The sequence below is a fragment of the Bos grunniens genome, chromosome 14 (assembly GCF_055505025.1).
Source record: "Bos grunniens cultivar Pamir isolate PY7600 chromosome 14, Bosgru_T2T1.0, whole genome shotgun sequence".
NCBI lineage: Eukaryota > Metazoa > Chordata > Mammalia > Artiodactyla > Bovidae > Bos > Bos grunniens.
This window is the reverse complement of record NC_141178.1, coordinates 73,254,643-73,275,564: the sequence shown is the minus strand read 5'-3', so window position 1 is coordinate 73,275,564 and position 20,922 is coordinate 73,254,643. Positions and strand designations below refer to the sequence as shown.

At 45.1% G+C, this 20,922-nt stretch overlaps 1 protein-coding gene and 1 long non-coding RNA gene across 5 annotated transcripts in view; both read left to right on the top strand.

The window, feature by feature from the left end:
* Positions 1-20,922, top strand: part of ASAP1 (ArfGAP with SH3 domain, ankyrin repeat and PH domain 1) — a 342,709-nt gene that overhangs the window by 28,151 nt on the left and 293,636 nt on the right. For 3 of the 4 annotated variants that reach the window (XM_086337364.1, XM_086337363.1, XM_086337357.1), the window contains exon 2: positions 3,545-3,630. In XM_086337364.1, coding sequence (XP_086193490.1) covers positions 3,622-3,630 — 9 coding nt within the window. In that variant the 5' untranslated portion in view covers positions 3,545-3,621. Of the gene's footprint in view, positions 1-275; positions 653-3,544; positions 3,631-20,922 lie in introns of those variants that run through there. The other variant, XM_086337358.1, reaches the window with a different exon arrangement.
* LOC147359676 (uncharacterized) lies at positions 3,641-19,421 on the top strand. The gene is made up of 2 exons (XR_015141137.1): positions 3,641-13,566; positions 14,968-19,421. It is a non-coding gene; the product is annotated as an uncharacterized LOC147359676 (long non-coding RNA).

Sequence of the window (20,922 nt, the reverse complement as noted above, 5' to 3'; positions counted from 1 at the left end):
TGTCAGGGTCAAATTGGCACCAAGCAGGTGTGTTTTCTTCAAGAGGTGGCTTTGCTGATTGTTATCACACCTGTGCTATCTGTGTGCAAGGCTGTCTTTTTTTTCCAGTCATATTGATATTCACTGGTGTCCATGAATTAGTGTTCCCATGTGTATCAGTCAGGTTTTGCTGAATAACAAAAACCTCAGAATTGCAGTGACTTGCTTGACAGCCAGTGTTTATTTTCACACTCGTGGGTCTGTGGGTCGGTTGTGATCTAGCTGATCTAGGCTGGGCTTGGCTAGCTCAGGCTGGACTTCAGATTGGGTTCCCTGCAGGGTCAAGACTGAAAGGCAGCAGTTGAAAAGGACTAGTGAAACCACCTCCCCTCGTGGCGCATCGCAGAGAGAAGGGATAGACTTGGGAGCAGTACATTGTCGCTTCCGTCCGAATTCTGTTGTAAATGAGTCATCAGCGGGCCAGTCTAGAATCCAGTGAGAAAGAACAACAAGAACCACCAACCACCACGGTGGGAAGGACTGCAGAGTCACATGCTGAAGGGCAGGGATGTATAATTGAAATTCAGATTGAGAGTGAAGAATAGGAGAAATGATCCAGCCTAGACACTGCCTTAATTGTTTGCTTGAGTGGAGCAAGGAAAGCAAAGGAAAGGTAAGACAAGAGGTGGGCTGGGAGAGGCTCTGATCATTTATGCCAGTACAGGGTCTTGTTTTTCATGTACATATAGCATGTTAAGTTGTGGTCGGGAGGTGAATGTTATGGAAGATCATGCCCTGTGATTCTGGAGGGCAGTATATGTTTATGCTATGCCTGTACCTCACTGCCTTAATTATTCCCGCTTTGCCGCTTTGTAGTAGGTTTTATTTAATTCCTTATTTTGGACTGTGCTAGGTCTTTGTTGATGCACATGGACTTTTTCTAGTTTCATAGCGGGGTCCACTCTCTGTTTTGGTGCTTGGGCTTCTCATTGCGGTGGATTCTCTTGTTGCAGAATACAGACTCTTGTGAGCTCAGTAGTTGTGGCTCGCGGGTTTATTTGCCCTACAGCACGTGTAATCTTCCTGGACCAGGGATCAAACCCATGTCCCCTGCGTTGGCAGGGGGATTCTTAACCACTGGACCACCAGGGGAGTCCTGTAGGACACTTTGAAATTGGGAAATGTGAGTCCTCCAGATGGTTTTGGCTTTCCTGAGTTTGTTGCTTTTCCATATCAATTTTAGGATAAGACTATCAATTCCCATCTAATTTAAATGTATGACTCAAAGTTCAGGAAGTCAATCACCGTTGGCATCTAGAGTTGAAGAACGTGGTTTGATCATTTATCCAACAAATATTTGTTAATACTGTGCTGGACACCACTGTGTGGTCTGGTGATACAACCAGAAAATCCAAACATTATCTTTGTGTACTCACATGACTTGCTATCAAAGCAGATGTTAATCAGTTCTCATGTGAATAACGTAGAGTTAATAACTGAGATAAATTCTGTGATCTAATCTAGAGGAGTAGGAAGAGTTTGCCTGAGGAAGTAAGATTTAAAGAAGTACAGGAGTTAACTAGGCATAGTCAATGAGGAAGCCTTACAGGCAGAGGGAACAGCAGGCACAAAAGACCTGAGGTTGGAGGACTGTGGCAAGTTGTAGGATTTGAAAGAAGGTTGGGTGGTTACAGCAGTGCGCCAGCTGCCTGGGTGGACAAGGTGAGGTCAGGGAGGAGGTGGGTAGAAGTCTGAGTATGTTAAATGATATATATATATATATTTTTAATTATTTTAGGGAGCTCTTTTTGCTTTTATTTATTTTAAAACAATTTTGGCTGTACCACATGTCATGTGGGATCTTAGTTTCCCAACCAGGTATAGAACCCATGCTCCCTGCAGTGGAAGTACAGATTCTTAACCACTGGACCACCAGGGGAGTTCCTGTCGATTGATTTTTATCTGGAAGCACTGAGAAGCCATTGAAGAATGTTAAGCTGTAGATGAAGAGATGACATGATCAGATTTGTGTTTTAAATTATTTTGAATATTGTGTTAAGTTGCTTCAGTCGTGTCCAACTCTTTGCAAGCCTATGGCCTGTAGCCCACCAGGCTCCTCTGCCCGTGGGATTCTCCAGGCAAGAATAATGGAGTGGGTTGCCATGCCCTCCTCCAGGGGATCTTCCCTACCCAGGGATCAAATCTGCTTCTCCAGAGTCTCCTGCATTAGCAAGGAGGTTCTTTACCACTAGTGCTCCTGGTATTAGCCAGTTGTATTCGGATCTGGGATTTTTTGCTGTTGTTGTTAAAAAACATATTAAACATTTATGAGACTATTGGGTGGTATCAAGGAATTATCATCTTTTTAGGTGTGGTAAAGGTATTGCTGTTATATTTTTGTAAAAGACCTTATATAGCAAACATGCTGTAATGTTAATGACTGAAATAAGATGTCTAGAGCTTGCTTCTAAATAACAGTGTGGAGAGCGGAGGGGTTAGAGTGTGGATGGAGTAGGATTGATTATACGTCGATGGTGATTGGGGCTGGGCAGTGGGGATCTCTACTGTTCTGTCTGTATAAAATTCTGCACAGTAAAACATAAAAAGGAAAAGATTGTCCTGGCTTTAGTGTAGGGGATCAGATTTCAGAAGGAGAAATGGTGACGAGGGGAGACGAGTTGTAGGTAGTTGTAGGTGTAGTCGCCCAGGTTGAGAATGATGGAGTCTGGTCCAGGGCTGTGCGGGTGGAGACGGAGAGGCACAGGCCGAGAATATACCTAGGAAGAGACACGTGACTTAGGGCTGGGTTGGATATAGGAGTAATGGAGATGCTGCTTCCAGTGTGTCCCTGGGTTTCTGGCCCCAGATGAAGTTACCACTCTGAACTAGGGATCACTGGAGAAGAATCAAGCAGGTCCTTTGACTTCTCTTGTTTTCACACCCCCCACCTCTGTTTCCCCTCCATTCCAAAAATATTGAAGCTGTTCCCTTATGTAACACTTTTAATCCCAGACTTCCTGTGCTCTGTGCACTCAGCAATTAATTAAGCTTTGGTATGCATGAATTAATTAAAATCCTGTCTCCGGTTCAGAGGGGTTGTCCTGAAATATAGAGATTCGTGTATATATCTACCTTCTTCTTGGGGTTGATTGCCTTGGCTGGGGGAACTTTTCTACTTCCCCATGGGCACACAGCTGTGGCTGTCTGTCTGTCTGTCTGCTGTACCTGTCAGCACAATTTAATTTCATGTTTCGGAGCCCAGGTCTGGAGATGTTAATGACTTGTAAATTGCTCTCCAACGTAGAGCTAGAAATAGAATGCAAGAAGGATTCCAGAGCACTTGCGCACATTTACTGATGGAGATGTCAGCCCCAAAGTGGATTGCTGAAACAGTGGTTTCCCAGCTGTCTTCCTTCCCATTCCTGGATGGCCACTGTGGAGTGGGAATATTCCTAACAAGGGTGCTGGCCTCCAGATGAAATCACGTGTTGGTCTGAGACAGTGTCTTCTGTCTAAGCCCTGCTGTATGACTCTTGTCTCCTTTGTTCTCGTCCCCCTCATCCAGGTAATTTTCTGATGTGACGGCTGAGACATGAGATCTTCAGCCTCCAGGCTCTCCAGTTTTTCATCAAGAGATTCGCTATGGAATCGGTGAGTGGTCCAAAGAGCCCAGCCTGGGAAATGTGGAGGGATGCTTTTGGGAGGTTGAAATGCAGAATTTGACCAGACTCAAGCCCTGGAAGCTGCAAGAGACACCACGAGCGTGGATGTTAGTGGCGACCAGATCTTTGGCATTTGTAGAACTGCAGGCTTTTTGATGTGTCTCCTGTGTGCAGTGGGAAAGGTGGTGTGGCACCTGAATGAAGTCAGGAATGATAACAGAACAGCACTGTCAACAGTAATAAGTGCTGGTGTAGCCGAGTGGCTCTTTAAAGATACTATTTCATTCAGTCCACCTGATAATCCTACCAAGAAGGGTTTACCACATTCACTTCACAGAGAGACAACTTGCCTGACTGGATTTTTCTTTTTTAATTGGAGTATAATTGCTTTACAATGTTGTGTTAGTTTCTGTTGTACAACGAAGTGAATCACTTCTATGTATACGTGTATCCCCTCCCTCTCGGCACTCCCTCCAACCCTGCTAGGTCATCGCGGAGCACTGAGCTGAGCTCTCGGTGCCGTGCAGCAGGTCCCACTAGCTCTCTGTTTTGCATATTGTAACGCATATCTGCCAGTGCTGCTCTCAGTTTGTCCCCAGCTCCTCGCCCCGCCTCTGACCCCCCACTCCCTCCTTTCCGTGTCCACATGTCTCTTCTCTGTCCCGGAAATAAGTCCATTTTTCTAGATTCCACATATATGTGTTAATATATGATATTTTTCCTCTTTCTGATTGACTTTACTCTGTATGACAGACTCTAGGTCCATTGACATCTGAGCTGATGACTCAATTTCGTTCCTTTTTATGGCCGAGGCTCAGAGGTTAAAGCATCTGCCTGGAATGCGGGAGACCCGGGTTCGATCCCTGGGTCGGGAAGATCCCCTGGAGAAGGAAAATGGCACCCCACTCCAGTATTCTTGCCTAGAGAATCTCATGGAGGGAGGAGCCTGGTGGGCTACAGTCCATGGGGTTGCAAAGAGTCGGACACGACTGAGCGACTTCACTTTCTTTCTTTCTTTCTAATGACTCATTGGAAAAGACTCTGATGCTGGGAGGGATTGGGGGCAGGAGGAGAAGGGGACGACAGAGGATGAGATGGCTGGATGGCATCACCGACTCGATGGACCTGAGTTTGAGTGAGCTCTGGGAGTTGGTGATGGACAGGGAGGCCTGGCGTGCTGCAGTTCATGGGGTCTCAAAGAGTCGGACATGACTGAGCGACTGAACCAAACTGAATATTCCATTGTGTATGTATACCATATCCTTTCTGGTTGGATTTGAAACCAATTTTCCTGATTCCAAGTCTCTTGTCTTTTTCCTCTTGCAGTGTGCCTCTTGTAGAGGTATGATTTGCCCTGTTTTTCAGCTGGGTCTACTGGGACCTGGCATAGAGGCACATGGTAGAATCTTAAGGCGTCTGACTTCAGTGGGTGGAGGTTTGTGTTGGTGGATGATAAAAAAAATTGGACTAGACAGTCTGTGAAGAGCCATGAAGAATAAGCAGAGAAAACTGAAAGAGTCCAAGAATCTTCAGGTTGCCAGGGTGGATCAACATGGGGTCCACCTGCTATGATTGGCGTATCCCAGAAATCAGCCTAGTGGTGGAAAGACTATGGGTGTTGGACAGGTGGTTGAATCCTTGCTCTGCCCCCATCTTGCTGTGATCTTAGGCAAGTCACGAACTTTCTCTGTTCTTTTTTCTTATCTATGAAATCTGGGTAATAATATGTATGTTTCGGGTTTTTGTGAGATTAGGAAAAAAGGTCTACAAGAAAGTATCTCATATAACGTAAGGGCATAGAGCATTGTAATTATTCCAGTTTTTAAGATGGAAGTCATATTTAAGGATAATTAGACAAGAGTGCCCTGAGTGTGGAGGAGAAGTTAGAGGCTGGAGGCAGGGAGGCCAACTTAAGAGGCTTTCATGTGACCCAGACACGAAGTAATGGGGACTGCTGTTACCATCTTCTAGGATAAATGAGACTTTGCCTGCTGATTTTCATAGTTTGACTATTATAGAATGATGTTTTATTCTGTTTTGTTTTATAAATCAAGAATCCAACACGAAAGTGACATTAGTTTTGTAGGTATCTGTTTAGGTGATTTAATTACCAAATCAAACCTGAGTCTGCTCACCCAACACACGGCAAAGTTAATCTGTTGACACCAGGTTGTGGCGAAGGGAAGTCCAGCTTTTATTGCAGGGCACCAAGCAAGGAGAATGGGCTTGAGATCTGAACTCGTGAGGGAGAGGGTCATGGGGTGTGTGATCAGTTTGTGCGTAGTTCTCTGATTGGCTGCTGGTGAGGTAACAGGGTGGTGTTTTGGGAATCTCATCTATCAACCTTTTGCTTCCAGCCCCAGTCTGGGGTACACATGTTAGTGGTCAGCATGCAGTTAACGTCTTCCACCTGGTGAGGGTTTCAGTATCTGCAAAACAACTCAAAGATGTGGCTCAGGATGTTACCTGTAGCCCTTGAGGAGGAACTAAAGATCTTGACTTTGTCTTATGGCTAGATTATTATTATTTTGTCTTACTTCACTGCTTTCTTTGTGCATATTCCCATTTTCCTGATTAAATTTGCTCTTTGAATCTTGGGGAAGGCCTTGGAGGCTAAAGCCTTTATAGAAACAAGTGGTAGGGAACATGGTTGTGTGTGTGTGTGTGTGTGTGTGTGTGTCTGTCCCTGGGAACATCCTGCAGAGTCTTCTTCAGTTTCAGTATTAATTATAATTGTTATAAGAGTGCGTTATTTAAGATTAGTTTTTGTTATGAATGACGTAAAATCTGAAAGAACATTGGCTTAAATAGAAAATAGAAGTATATTTATTTCTTACCTAAAAGCTCAGTTACAGGGCTGCTACAGCAACCTGTGAAAGGCCCAGACTTTTCCTTTCTTGTTTTTCTGCCACCATTGGGGGGCCTCCATTCCCCCCAAGGTCACCTCATGGCCCATTTTGACTGCTTCTGTGCCAGCCATAACATCTACCAACAGGAAGAAGGGAAGGAGAAAGGCAGGCCTTTTTTTTTTTTTTTTTTTAATCACAAATAATGCTTTTTAATTATTTAGCTTCTTAGAGTACTCACATAACAGAAACTGACAAACCCATGTTGGTGTTTAGTCTCTAAGTCATGTCTTGCGACCCCATGGATTGCAGCCTGCCAGACTCCTCTGTCCATGGGATTTCCCAGGTAAGAATACTGAAGTGGGCAGGCAGGCCTCTTCTTTTAAGGATGCTTCTGGGTATCACACCTACTGCTTCTACTTATATTCTGTTGGCCAGAATTTAGTCCTTCAGCTATACTTAACTGAAAGGAAGGCTGGGAAATGTGATCTTTCTTCTGCAAGACTACCTGCTTACCAAAATTGAAGATTATTATGAGACCAAAGGAAGAGAACAGATATTAGAGGACAGATCTTTCTTTGCTATGCAAGTATTTATTAAAAAGAGTGCTATTGAGAAGATAGACTCTGTGGCCAGACTGCTGGTATTAAAATCCTGGATTTAGGACATTCTCTGAGACCTTGGGAAAGCTCCTTAACTGCTGTGCTTTTATCTGTATTTATCTTCTGTGCCTCTAAGTTCAGTTTCTTTATCTGTAAAATCATATTTTATCTGTGTTTATAAGGATTGCTTTGAGCAGTAGATGAGTTAAGGTACAGCACTTGGACCAGTATCTAGAACATCATGTGTTGTACGAGTGTTGGCTGTTACTATTACTGCTGCTTCTACTCTTAATAATACTACCTCTGTTACCACTATTGCTATGTCTGTTGTTACCGTTGCTGCTGCTTCTATTCTTGCAACTACGGCTTCTCCTATCACATCTGCTGTCACTGGTCCTGTTACTACTACTATTACTACTATTAAAACAGTGACTGTTGCTGCCAAGTATTGCACATACATATATGAAATGTTATACTCATGGCATGGTAAGTATTACTCACATTCCCAGTGTGAAGATAAGAGTCAGGGAGGATAATACCATGGCAGATGCATGCATCTTGCAGGATAGGGTTCACCTTTGAGGGGGTCGGTGAAGAGTGAGTGACCTGTAGGGAGCATGAGGCAGCTTCTGAGATTCTGCGAGTGCTCTGGGTGCTGATTACATGGGTGTCAAAATTCTTCGACTGGTACTTTTATGACATAGACCATTTTATGCATTTGTTGTATATTTCAATCTACATCTCATGGAGCAGATAAGTGGTAGACCGTGAGTGAAGCAATACCCCACCTGATTCCAAACCACCGCTCTTTTTTAACAATAACGTAAAGCTCAACACCGTTACTTCTTTTCATTTATTTGTTTGTTGGCTCCTTCATATAACATATATAGATTCTTATTACTTAGGTGCCAGGAACTGTGCTCAGTGTAAGCAGCAGTATAACTCAGCCCTATGCTCATGGGGCTTTCTGTCTAGAGGAAAAGGAAAGATGAACATCACACAGATTGGAACTTCCCTGGTGGTCCAGTAGCTAAGACTCCGTGCTCCCAGTGCAGGGGCCCAGGTTCCATCCCTAGTCCGGGAGCTAGATCCTGCGTGCCACAGCTAAGCACTGGCGCAGCCTAAATAAATAAATATTTTTAAAAAATCATTCAGATGGACAGCCACTGGCTTAGGCTCAGCGTGGGATGCCTTGGGGCCACAGGAAGGTCACATAAACTAATCCAACCACACAGTCCTGTGTCTGATAAAATAACAGTGATCTCCATCTCAACTGACTGCTTTGATAGGGTGGAAAGTCCCCATGTCCGTGCTTAAGCTGACCAAGTCGGGGCTACATCAAAACACATCAAGCAGTTCTTTGCCTTTCCTGCTAACTGGCTCTGAGAAGGGGTCAGCCTTTCTTTTCCTTGTTTGTCACTGTGACAGTCGTTGACCTACACATGGCATCTCATGGAGCAGACAAGTGCTGGAGCTGTGGAGTTCAGTATACAGAGGGAAAATGCCCAGGAGCAGAGATTCTCTGTGGGCTTCCCCAGTGACTCAGTGGTAAAAAAAAATCTACCTGCAGTGCAGGAGCTGTAGGTTCGATCTCTGGGTCGGAAAAATCCCCTATAGGAGGGCACGGCTACCAACTCCAGTATTCTTACCTGGAGAATCCCGTGGACAGAGGAGCCTGGTGGCCTACAGCCCACAGGGTCACAAAGATGATTCATTCAGAGATGACTGAAGCGACTTAGCATGCACACATGCAGAGTTTCTCTATATGTACTGGGACATGAGTCCAAGGGCCTCTTATATATTATGAATATTCATATAGAATAAAAAATAAATGAAGTGAAACTTCCCTGGGGATCCAGTGACTAAAACTGCGCACTTCCAATACAGGGGGTCTGGGGTCCATCCCTGGTCAGGAAACTACATCCTACTGGCCGCAGCTGAGACCCAGTGTACCCAAATACATAAATAATTAAAAAAAAATAAATGAAGGAATGAATGAATAAAATCATGCTCCACATCTGAGCAGTTGTCATCCCTGGGAAAAGTCAAGTCCAGAGGAATAAAGAACAAGATGTTCCTGTTCTTCACCCCAAATAGCACCAGGAGGGCGGAGTAGCAAATGACCATGTAATTGAATTCTGAGCCGGCAGTGGGAATCACTTGGCCTTATTTTCAGGATTTTTCTCCACGTGTAGAAATGAACTGACCTAACATTAGACCCTTCCAAGCCAAGCCCAGGAGAAACCTCTGTGTCTCTCCCTCCCCGCCTTTGCCTTTGCATAGGTCGAGGCAGACACCCTGTCCTCCTCAGGCCAAGGGCTGTCAGCCTGAATTGAATTTCCCTGAGCCCAGCTGATGTCCCTTTTTGGCCGCAGGGCAGGGGTCAGGCTGAATCCAGCACAGAGACGGGAAATGTGTCCTCAGAGCTGAACGCAGAAGCGCTGACCTCTCAACTCAGAGGTGCATTTCTGACATTGTTGGAAGGGTTGGGAAGCCTTATGATTTCTGGATGTGAAAGAAAAGGAAGCGCGTTTCAGAAAAACAATGTTCAAGTTCATGTGAGAGACAAAGCAATGTATTTTAGAATAACAATATTCAAGTGTTTAGAAAAAATATATTCAAGGAGGGGGAGGTGAATTATATTCAAAGGACTGTGAAAGCCCTTTCTATATAATTGAAGCTGTTTAAAATCCAACTGCTTATTTCATGACCTTGGCCATTCCTCAGTTAGATGCATGCAGGAAGGAAATTCCTACCTGGACCCAGAGTTGGGAAATTATGATCCTGGTCTGCTTTCCTTTGCTCCCATCGTTCTCTTCATTTTTTTTCTTTCCTTCCCTCCAAAATTTATTAAGGAGCTGCTGTGTTCCACACTCTATGCCGAGTCCTGGGGAAATAGATGAGTAGGACTCATTGCTGAGCCTTCCTGGGCTTATCATTTATTTATTTAAAGACACTTATTCATTCTTCAAACATTTATTGAGTACCTCATTTGCTTTGATGTGTTCGTAGAGATAAAAGACTTAGTTCCTCCTCCTCCTGAGTTTATACTTTATTAATTTTTTCTCTTGCTCCCTCAACAAACACTTTCTGAGTACCTTCTAGCTGGGGACGGTTTCCATGTTTGGGGTTCCAAGATGAACAAAGTATAGCTTTTTAAAAAAAAGATTCTTTGATGTCGACCATCAAAAAGACTTTAAAAAGTCTTTATTGACTTTGTCACGGTATTGCTTGTTTTGTGCTTTTGGTTTTTTGGCCATGAGGCACGTGGGATCTTAACTCCCTGACCAGGGATCAAACCCACACCCTCTGCATTGGAAGGTGACGTCTTTATTTTTAAAAAGTAACTTTGTGTATTAATTTTCATTTTGGGCTGTGCTAGGTCTTTGTTGCTGCGAGAGTTTTTCTCTAGTTCTGGGGGCTGCTCTAGTTGCGGTGCGCGGGCTTCTCACTGTAGTGGCCTCTCTTGTTATGGAGCTCGGGCCCTGGTACATAAGGCTTCCGCAGTTGCAGCTCCCCAGCTCTAGAGCACGGATTCAGTAGCTGTTGCCCGTGGGCTTAGTTGCTCAGGTCTCGTGCACTGGCAGGTGGATTCTTTACCACTGAGCCACCAGGGAAGCCCTGGACGGTGAAATCTTAACTGCTGGACTGCCAGAGAAGTCCCTAGTTTCTGTCTTGATGGAGTTAACAGACCAGGCAAATTGTGTTCATTGGACTTCCATGGTGGTCCAGTGGATAAGAATCTGCCTGCCAATGCAGGGGACACCGGTTCGGCCCCTGGTCTGGGAAGATCCCACATGGCACAGGGCAACTGAGCCTGTGAGCCACAACTACTGAGCCTGTGCGCCCTAGAGCCTGTGCTCCGCAAAGAGAAGAGCCACCTCAACGAGAACTGCAACTAGAGTAGTCCTGCTCACCATGAGTAGAGAAAGCCCATGTGCAGCAGGGAAGACCCAGTGCAGCCATAAATAAATGAATAAGTTTTAAAAAATATTGTATTTATCTCCTAGGGCTGCCATAACAAAAGTCCCACAGACTTGGTGGCTCAAAAATAGTAGAAATGTATTATTGTCTCACACTTCCGGAGGCCAGAAGTCCAAAACCAAGGTATTGGCAGGATATTGAAGCCTATGGGGGAGACTTCTTCCTTGCCTCTTTCTCGCTTCTGGGCTCGGCTGGCAGTCTTTGGTGTTCGTTGTCTTGCAGCTGCTTTGCTTCCGTCTCTGCCTGGGTTGTTCCATGCGCCTCTCCCTCTGTGTCTCTCTTCCTCTCTCTTACAAGGACACCAGTCGTATGGGAATAAGAGCCCGCTGTACTCCAGTATGACTTCATCTTTAATTTATTAATACATCTTAGTTACATCTCCAAAGATCCTATTTCCAAATAAACCCACATCCATTGGTTCACTGGTCTGGGACATTAGCAAATATCAATCCATAACACACACACATATATATATAACAATGCGGCAGTCCCCAACATTTTTGGGACCAGGGACAGGTTTTGTAGGTGACAGTTTTTCCACGTGGCAGGGGTGGGGGATGGTTTGGGGATGATTCAAGCACATTACATTTAGTGTACACTTTTATTACTGTTATTATATCAGCTCTACCTGAGAGCATCAGGCTGGGGATCCCTGAATTGTAAAGCAGCTACAAGGGTTCCGAGTGGGTCCTGGTCCAGGTAATTGGCCTCTTTTTTTCTACTTTCTCTCTGCATCTGAAGGGTCTACACCTTTAGGGCAGGAACCCTGTGTTGCTCTGAGTGACTGAGTGTGGATTTTTGGCCTGGGAGGGAGACGTCTCCTGTGTGGTCGAGTTGACGGACAGGGTTCACTCCCGTCACTCTCGTTAGTTGTAGTTTCTCGGGTGTCGTTGAGCACCTGCCTTGCCTGCGAGGCCCAGCCTGGGGGTAGGAGCTGTGCATTCCTGTCCTGGCTTTGCTTTGGCTGGTCCTGTGAGCCTGGATTCATTTCTTGGCGTTTTTCTGCCTCAGGCGTTTCACTGTACCTCCCTCCAGGGTCTTGTGAGGACCAGGTGGATGAGATCTGTAAAGCGTTCACAAGCCCCTGGCCCGCAGTAAGTGTTTGGTGTGAGCTGGTAGGAGTTAGGTCAGGCATGTAACACGTCTCCGGAGAGGAGGGCCTTGACCCAGCTCATTCAGCACAATCGCCTTAATAAAGACTTTTGTTCAGTGTTTAATGCCATTTACCGTCAGAAAATTCTTTCCATAATCTTTCCTAAGGAAAGTTTTGTGAAATATAGAAAATACCTTCAGCACAAAAATATCCACTGCAGTATAGTTTAAAATGTCTGACTCTTTCATGACCCCATGGACTGTAGCCCGCCAGGCTCCTCTGTCCATGGGATTCCCCCGGCAAGAGTACTGGAGTAGGTTGCCGTTTCCTTCTCCAGGAGATCTTTCCAACCCAGAGATCAAACCTGCATCTCCTGCACTGGCAATTGGATTCTTTACCACTGAGCCGTCAGGGAAGCCATTAAAATGGTAAACAGTGGCAAACAAGACAAAGACCTGCCTTACAGTGAGAAATGAGTTAATTAGGGCAAAATGATTAAGAAAAAAATAATAGGGTAAAACAATGAAAAACAGTGATATAGCCATTAAGAAGACGATAATGATCACTTTTTAAAGGTTATGAGAATGCTCATGGTGTAAATACCATGTAAATAAAAGAAAATTTTATTTTTGAGGAAGTGGCTGAATTTCCCTGTGCCTCAGTTTCCTCATGTGTAAAATGGAGATAATAACAGTACCTTCTTTAGACATAAGATTGAGAATTAAATGGGATGATAATACATGGGAAACAAACGATTGGCACCTGGCATGTATGAGGTGCTAATTGTTATTATTGATCATGTGATCTAAATTATGTAAAAAATAGCCACAGAAAAATATTTAGAATAAGTAACAAGTAAAACACTGCAGATTTTCCCTTTTGAATGTCTTATGCAAAGGACTTGATTCTGTGAGTCACTCAGCAAAAACTGAGCCTCTCTCTGAAGCACTGTTAGCCACAGAGCAGGAGGTGTCAGTGTAGAAGAATGCATCAGAGTCTGTTCTGAGAGTTTTTGGAAAATCACAAGATGTCTGGAGATGCTGATTTAATTGATGTGTGGTAGGTCCCAGGCATCGATAGTCTGGAAAAAAAAAAAAAAAATTCCACAAGTGATTTAGATTCTCACGGTAGATGTAAGGCACAGTCACTCCACTTAAGAAGTTTGCAAACCAGATGAGAAGATGGGAACAGCAGCATAATATAAGATGAATCCTACAGGAAATCAACCCTGAATATTCACTGAAAGGACTGATGCTGAAGCTGAAGCTCCAATACTTCGGCTGCTGATGTGAAGAGCCGACTTACTAGAAAAGACCCTGATGCTGGGAAAGATTGAGGGCAGGAGGAGAATGGGGTGACAGAGGACAAGATGGCTGGATGGCATCACCGACTCAATGAATGTGAGTTTGAGCAAACTCTGGGAGATAGTGAAGGACAGGGGAGCCTGGCGTGCTGCAGTCCATGGGGTTGGAAAGAGTTGGACACGACTTAGTGACTGAACAACAAGTGCTTTAGCTTGGGGCTCCTGAGTCTGGGTCCTGTTCAGAACTCTGTAATATTAAAGATCCCCTTGACTCCACCCCCGAATGTATAGACTCAGACCCTCAAGGAGGTTCTTTTTTTTTTCTTTTTTTTTTGACTGCACCACACATCTTGTGGGATATGGGATCTTAGTTCCCCAATCAGGGATTGAACCTATGCCCCCTACTCTGGAAGCATGGAGTCTTAACCACTGGACTTCCAGGAAAGTCCCCCTCCAGGAGGCTTTGATGATCAGCTAGATGGAGTTTCTGCAGCTCCTTCCTCCTGCCCCCGGATGCCTTCTCCTCAGTTTGCAACAGCATAGATGGAGAACCAGAGTTTTTCCAAAGCCATGAGGCTGATATATTTCCTCTGGTTGGTACCCATGAATGCTTTTTCAAACATTGTTTGTGTATTTAAAATGTTTTTAATTGTGCTGAAATACACATAAACATAAAACTTACCGTCTTGATGATTATTAAGTATATCATTCCGTGGTATTAAGTATTCTTATCATTGTGCAGCGGTCACCACCATCTGTCTCCAGAACTCTTTTCATCTTGCAAAACAGAAACCGTACCCAGTAAACAGCAGCTGCCCCCACCCCACCGTCCCCTGACACACACACCATTTATATTCTTCCTCCAGCCCCTGGCATCCAGCATTCTACTTTCTGTTTCTGTGACTTTGACTCTAGGTATCCCACTGAAGTAAGTCATACAGTGTTTATCATTTTGTGACTAGCTTCTTTCACTTGGTGTGATGTCCTCAAGCTTCATCTGTTTTGTACCATGTGTCAGAATTCCCTTCCTTTTAAAGGCTGCATGTATTCCATTGTATTTAACATGTGTGTAAACCCCATGTTGCTTATCCAGTCGTCCATTGCTGGGTGCTTAGACTGCTTCCGTCTTTTGACTGTTAGGAAGAATGCTGCTGTGGATGTGGCTGCACAGATGTCTTGAGACCCTGCTTGGTGTCTTTTGGTTGATGAAATTCCACCCGAAGGTGGATTTGCTGGGTCCTGTGGTGATTCTATATGTAAGTTTTCTTGAGGAGCCACCAAACCGTTTCCCACAGCAACTATCCCATTTTATTTTTGCATCAAGAGTGCACAGGGGTTTCTGGTTCTCCATGTCTTTGCCAACACTTATGACTGATTCTCCCCAGCCTCTCAATGGTGCATTCTTACTCCAGCCAGCCTCAGAGCGTTCGTGAAGACCATCTGTATGCTGACTGCTTCCAAATTATGCCTCCAGCTGAGCCTGTCCTCTGTCTTCCAGACTTGAGTATCCCAGATGCCGGACTTAAGTCTCCATTTGAAGGTCTAGCAGGCACCTCGAACCTGGGATGTCCAACGTGGCTTATTCTCCACACACCTCCCAGATGCGAACTTACTATGCCCCTGCTTAAAACCCATCTGTGCGGCTTCCCTGGTTGCTCAGTGGTAAGGAATCCACCTGCCAATGCAGGAGTCACGGGTTTGATCCTTGATCTGGGAAGATCCCAAATACCAAGGAGCAACTCAGCCGGTGAGCCACAACTACCGCAGGCCGTGTGCCCTAGAGCCTGCGCTCTGCAGCAACAGAAGCCACGGCACTGAGAAGCCCGTGCACCGCAACTAGAGAACAGCCCCACCCACTGCAACTACAGAGAAGCCCTGGCAGCAACGAAGACCCAACACAGCCAAAAATAAATAAATAAATAAAATTATTATAAAAAGAAAAACGCATCTGTGGTCCCACTGCGCCCCCCCCTCCCCACCCCTGTTATTTTGAATGAAATCTAGGTTCCTTACCATGGCCTGTAATGGCCAGCATGATCCAGCCCCTGCCTAGCCTGTGTGTTTCGTCTGCCCTCACCCCATCCCCTCAGCAGGCTTCAGCTGCCGACCTCTTTCTGTTTACACTCAGCAAGTGCTGTCCAGTCTCAGGACTCAGACTCATGCTCTCTGTCTGCCAGCAGGACCCCCCTCCCTGCACCTCCAAGCCCTCAGCTTCTCCTTCTCCAAGGGATGACGACTTCTCATCCTGCAGTCTCAGCCCGGATGCTACTTCCTTGGACAGATCTTTCCTCACCACCCTATTCTTCTGGTTACACCTTGTAGCTTTTCTTCCCAGCACTGTAACACTCTGGGACTATTTGTTCACTTCTGCGTGTCTGCAGTCCCCACTGGACCACAAGGCACGATGCTGATGGCTGCTTATCCACAAGTGTTACCCCAGTGCCTGGCATAAAGCCTGGTACATAGTAGATGCTCAGTAAATACATATGATTGTTTAAAAACACACTTAAAAAAATGTTTTTAAGTTTAATTTATTTAAAATTTTTGGCCGTTCTGGGTTTTAGTTGCTGCACATCAGTTTTCTCTAGTTGTGGTGAGCAGGGGCTACTCTTCGTTGCAGTGTGCAGGCTTCTCAGTGCGGTGGCTTCTCTCGTTGCAGAGCACGGGCTCTAGAATACGGGCTCAGTAGTTGTGGCTCACAGGCTTAGTTGCCCCTCGGCATATGGGATCTTCCCAGACCAGGAATTGAACCCATGACCCCTTGGATTGGCAAGCGGATTCTCATCTAGTGTACCACCAGGGAAGTCCTGAATATATATGATTGTTGAAATCAAACCACTGGTCCCTGTTGAGCCGATCATGAGAGAGTTCCCTGGTGGTCCAGTGGTTGGGACTCCGTGCTCCCAGTGCACGGCATAGAGGTTCAATCCCTGCTTGGGGAACTATTAATAGGATCCCATGTGCTGCATGGTGTGGCCAAAAGAAAAAAAACCTGATTGTGAACATAAAATACCAGTTCCAGGCCTGTTATTTGCAGAATCCTTTCACAGGCGAAGCGGTACTTGAATGTGTATACAGGTGATTGAAAGTTGGATGGGACCTGGGCTTTTCTGATGGATCTCAGTCTCTGTTTTCATGTTTCTCCTTGCTGGGCCATCCAAAATGTTAGGACTTACAAATATAATCTTTGGGGAAACAGCAGCCTCAGATACCCAGTCCATATTAAAGTTGATTTGATTTGGGTTTAAAATGGAAACTATGAGCTAATGCATTTTACAGATTTGAGTAGAGAACAATTCTCTCTGTTTAAAAAAAAAAAAGAAGTCTGAGATGTAGAACATTTTGTGTGGGTTATCGTAGTGCCAAAAGCTCCTGAGAGGGGTTCTCTGCAAATATTTGGGGTTTGATGCTCATAAACAACTACACAGGTTTTCCTCGGAATCGATAACCACGGCAACAACAGCATAGCTTCCAAAGTAAAAATGTGCTTGCCAAGCGACTGTTTCTGACTGAGCCACGAAAGTAAAGGTTTACAGAGCGACGGCAGACAGGTCATTAACAAGACTGGCTGCGGGCTACTTGCCCTGCTCTCCCTTGCCGCTGCCTCTTCATCAGCAGAAAGATAATTGACTGTTAGATTCCTGAGCCACAGACCAGGTTCTCACATTGCAGCTTTCAGAAGCACCTGACAACTACCAGTCTATCTGAGATCCGAAGCTTGTCTTCCGAGAAATGCTAGCAAAATCCCTGGCTTGGTGTCCATTGGTTCAACCTGGGTCCCTTGCCCCAATCACTGTGGACAAGGTGTTGGGATATTCGGACCATACAGGCCTGTGTCACGTGACCACCCACAAACCTGGAGAGGGGTCATCACCATGGAAACCAAAGGACAGCGCTGGATACTGGGAGGCTAGAATGCAAGGGCCACCCCACTAACCAGGTCACTGGAGGTGGGGACAGCCAGTAGCTTAAGCTTAAACCATCTCTCTTAGCAGGTGTTCTAGAGTCTTTGTTCTGCTTTGGCTTTTTAACGTGAACCTCAGGCACACTCCCAGCAGCCAGCTACATCCCGATTTGCTTCTGGGATGACTCCAGGCCATATTCATCAGCTATGTATGTGTGTGTGCACATGTGTGCTCAGTCGCTCAATAGGGTTCAACTCTTTGCAAACCTATGAACTGTAACCCACCAGGCCCCTCTGTCCGTGGGAGTCTCCAGGCCAGAATACTGAAGTGAGTTGCCATTTCCTCCTCCAGTGGATCTTTCTGGCTCAGGGATCGGACCCACATCTCTTATGTCTCATACCTTGGCAGGCGGGTTCTTTACCACTAGCCTCACTTGGGAAGCCCATAAGGAGCTCAGATTTTAGCCTCAATGCCTTGGCAAGCCATCGTTGCAACTCGTAGTCCAGCCTGGAGTTGGTGCTTTTCATTTTTGCTTCAAACACTGTGATGTCCAGTACGGTGGCCACTAGTCGTGTACTACTAGTCCAGGCTACTAAGCACTGGAAATGTGGCTGGTCTGAACTGAGATGTCCCGAAGTATGAAATATACCAGTTTTCAAAGACTTTGTAGAAAAAAAAAAAAAAAAAAAAGGATGCCAACTACATCATTAATAATTTCTATTGTTTACATGTTGCGGTGATATTTTGGATATATTAGGCTAAGTAACATTATTAAAATGAATTTCAAATACCCTCTTCCAACAACACAAGAGAAGACTCTACACATGGACATCACCAGATGGTCAACATCGAAATCAGACTGATTATATTCTTTGCAGCCAAAGATGGAGAAGCTCTATACAGTCAGCAAAAACAAGACCAGGAGCTGACTGTGGCTCAGATCATGAACTCCTTATTGCCAAATTCAGACTTAAATTGAAGAAAGTAGGGAAAACCACTAGACTATTCAGGTATGACCTAAATCAAATCTCTTATGATTATACAGTGGAAGTGAGAAATAGATTTAAGGGCCTAGATCTGATAGATAGAGTGCCTGATGAACTATGGAATGAGGTTCGTGACATTGTACAGGAGACAGGGATCAAGACCATCCCCCTGGAAAAGAAATGCAAAAAAGCAAAATGGCTGTCTGGGGAGGCCTTACAAATAGCTGTGAAAAGAAGAGAAGTGAAAAGCAAAGGAGAAAAGGAAAGATATAAGCATTTGAATGCAGAGTTCCAAAGAAGAGCAAGAAGAGATAAGAAAGCCTTCCTCAGCAATCAGTGCAAAGAAATAGAGGAAAACAACAGAATGGGAAAGACTAGGGATCTCTTCAAGAAAATCAGAGATACCAAAGGAACATTTCATGCAAAGATGGGCTCGATAAAGGACAGAAATGGTGTGGACCTAACAGAAACAGAAGATATTAAGAAGAGATGGCAAGAATACACAGAAGAACTGTACAAAAAAGATCTTCAAGACCCAGATAATCACGATGGTGTGATCACTCACCTAGAGCCAGACATCCTGGAATGTGAAGTCATGTGGGCCTTAGAAAGCATCCCTATGAACAAAGCTAGTGGAGGTGATGGAATTCCAGTTGAGCTATTCCAAATCCTGAAAGATGATGCTGTGAAAGTGCTGCACTCAATATGCCAGCAAATTTGGAAAACTCAGCATTGGCCACAGGACTGGAAAAGGTCAGTTTTCATTCCAATCCCAAAGAAAGGCAATGCCAAAGAATGCTCAAACTACCGCCCAATTGCACTCATCTCACACACTAGTAAAGTAATGCTCAAAATTCTCCAAGCCAGGCTTCAGCAATACGTGAACCGTGAACTTCCTGATGTTCAAGCTGGTTTTAGAAAGGGCAGAGGAACCAGAGACCAAATTGCCAACATCCTCTGGATCATGGAAAAAGCAAGAGAGTTCCAGAAAAGCATCTATTTCTGCTTTATTGACTATGCCAAAGCCTTTGACTGTGTGGATCACAAGAAACTGTGGAAAATCCTGAAAGAGATGGGAATACCAGACCACCTGACCTGCCTCTTGAGAAATTAGTATGCAGGTCAGGAAGCGACAGTTAGAACTGGACATGGAACAACAGACTGGTTCCAAATAGGAAAAGGAGTACGTCAAGGCTGTATATTGTCATCCTGTTTATTTAACTTATATGCAGAGTACATCATGAGAAACGCTGGATTGGAAGAAACACAAGCTGGAATCAAGATTGCCGGGAGAAATATCAATAACCTCAGATATGCAGATGACACCACCCTTATGGCAGAAAGTGAAGAGGAACTAAAAAGCCTCTTGATGAAAGTGAACGTGGAGAGTGAAAAAGTTGGCTGAAAGCTCAACATTCAGAAAATGAAGATCATGGCATCTGGTCCTATCACTTCATGGGAAATAGATGGGGAAACAGTGTCAGACTTTATTTCTGGGGGCTCCAAAATCACGGCAGATGGTGATTGCAGCCATGAAATTAAAAGACGCTTACTCCTTGGAAGGAAAGTTATGACCAACCTAGATAGCATATTCAAAAGCAGAGACATTACTTTGCCAACAAAGGTCCGTCTAGTCAAGGCTATGGTTTTTCCTGTGGTCATGTATGGATGTGAGAGTTGGACTGTGAAGAAAGCTGAGCGCCGAAGAATTGATGCTTTTGAACTGTGGTGTTGGAGAAGACTCTTGAGAGTCCCTTGGACTGCAAGGAGATCCAACCAGTCTATTCTGAAGGAGATCATCCCTGGGATTTCTTTGGAAGGAATGATGCTAAAGCTGAAATTCCAGTACTTTGGCCACCTCATGGGAAGAGTTGACTCATTGGAAAAGACTCTGATGCTGGGAGGGATTGGGGGCAAGAGGAGAAGGGGACAACAGGATGAGATGGTTGGATGGCATCACTGACTTGATGGACGTGAGTCTGAGTGAACTCCGGGAGTTGGTGATGGACAGGGAGGCCTGGCGTGCTGCGATTCATGGGGTCGCAAAGAGTCGGACACGACTGAGCGACTGAACTGAACTGAACTGAATCTAAAATTTAAAACTTTTTTTTTTTTTTGGTTGTGACATTTGACTTTCAGGATCTTAGTTCCCTGACCAGGGATGGAACTTGGGCCCCCTGTGGTAGAAACACAGAGTCCTAACCACTGGACTGCCAGCGAAGTCCCCTAAAATTTAAAACTACATGCAATCCTGTTGCATTCCATTATATCTCTGTTGGTCAGCACTGCTCTAGAAGCAACTTCAGCCCTTGCTTTTACCTGCCTGGGTTGTGACTACCTCTGGCCTTGCATGCGTCCCTACTTGAGGACTGACCTCCTCTAGTTGGTGGTCTCCTCCCCGGGCAGAGGGTACTGGAGTGGTGTTGGTGCACCTGTCCCCTGACCCCCTGGCACATACAGGTTCCCAGGGTGCTCCAGGACCTGAGGTTTCTCTGCCGGCCCAGGCTGTGTGTGGGTCAGGCCAGCAAAGCTGGGAGTTAACTTCACAGGAGCAATCCAAGT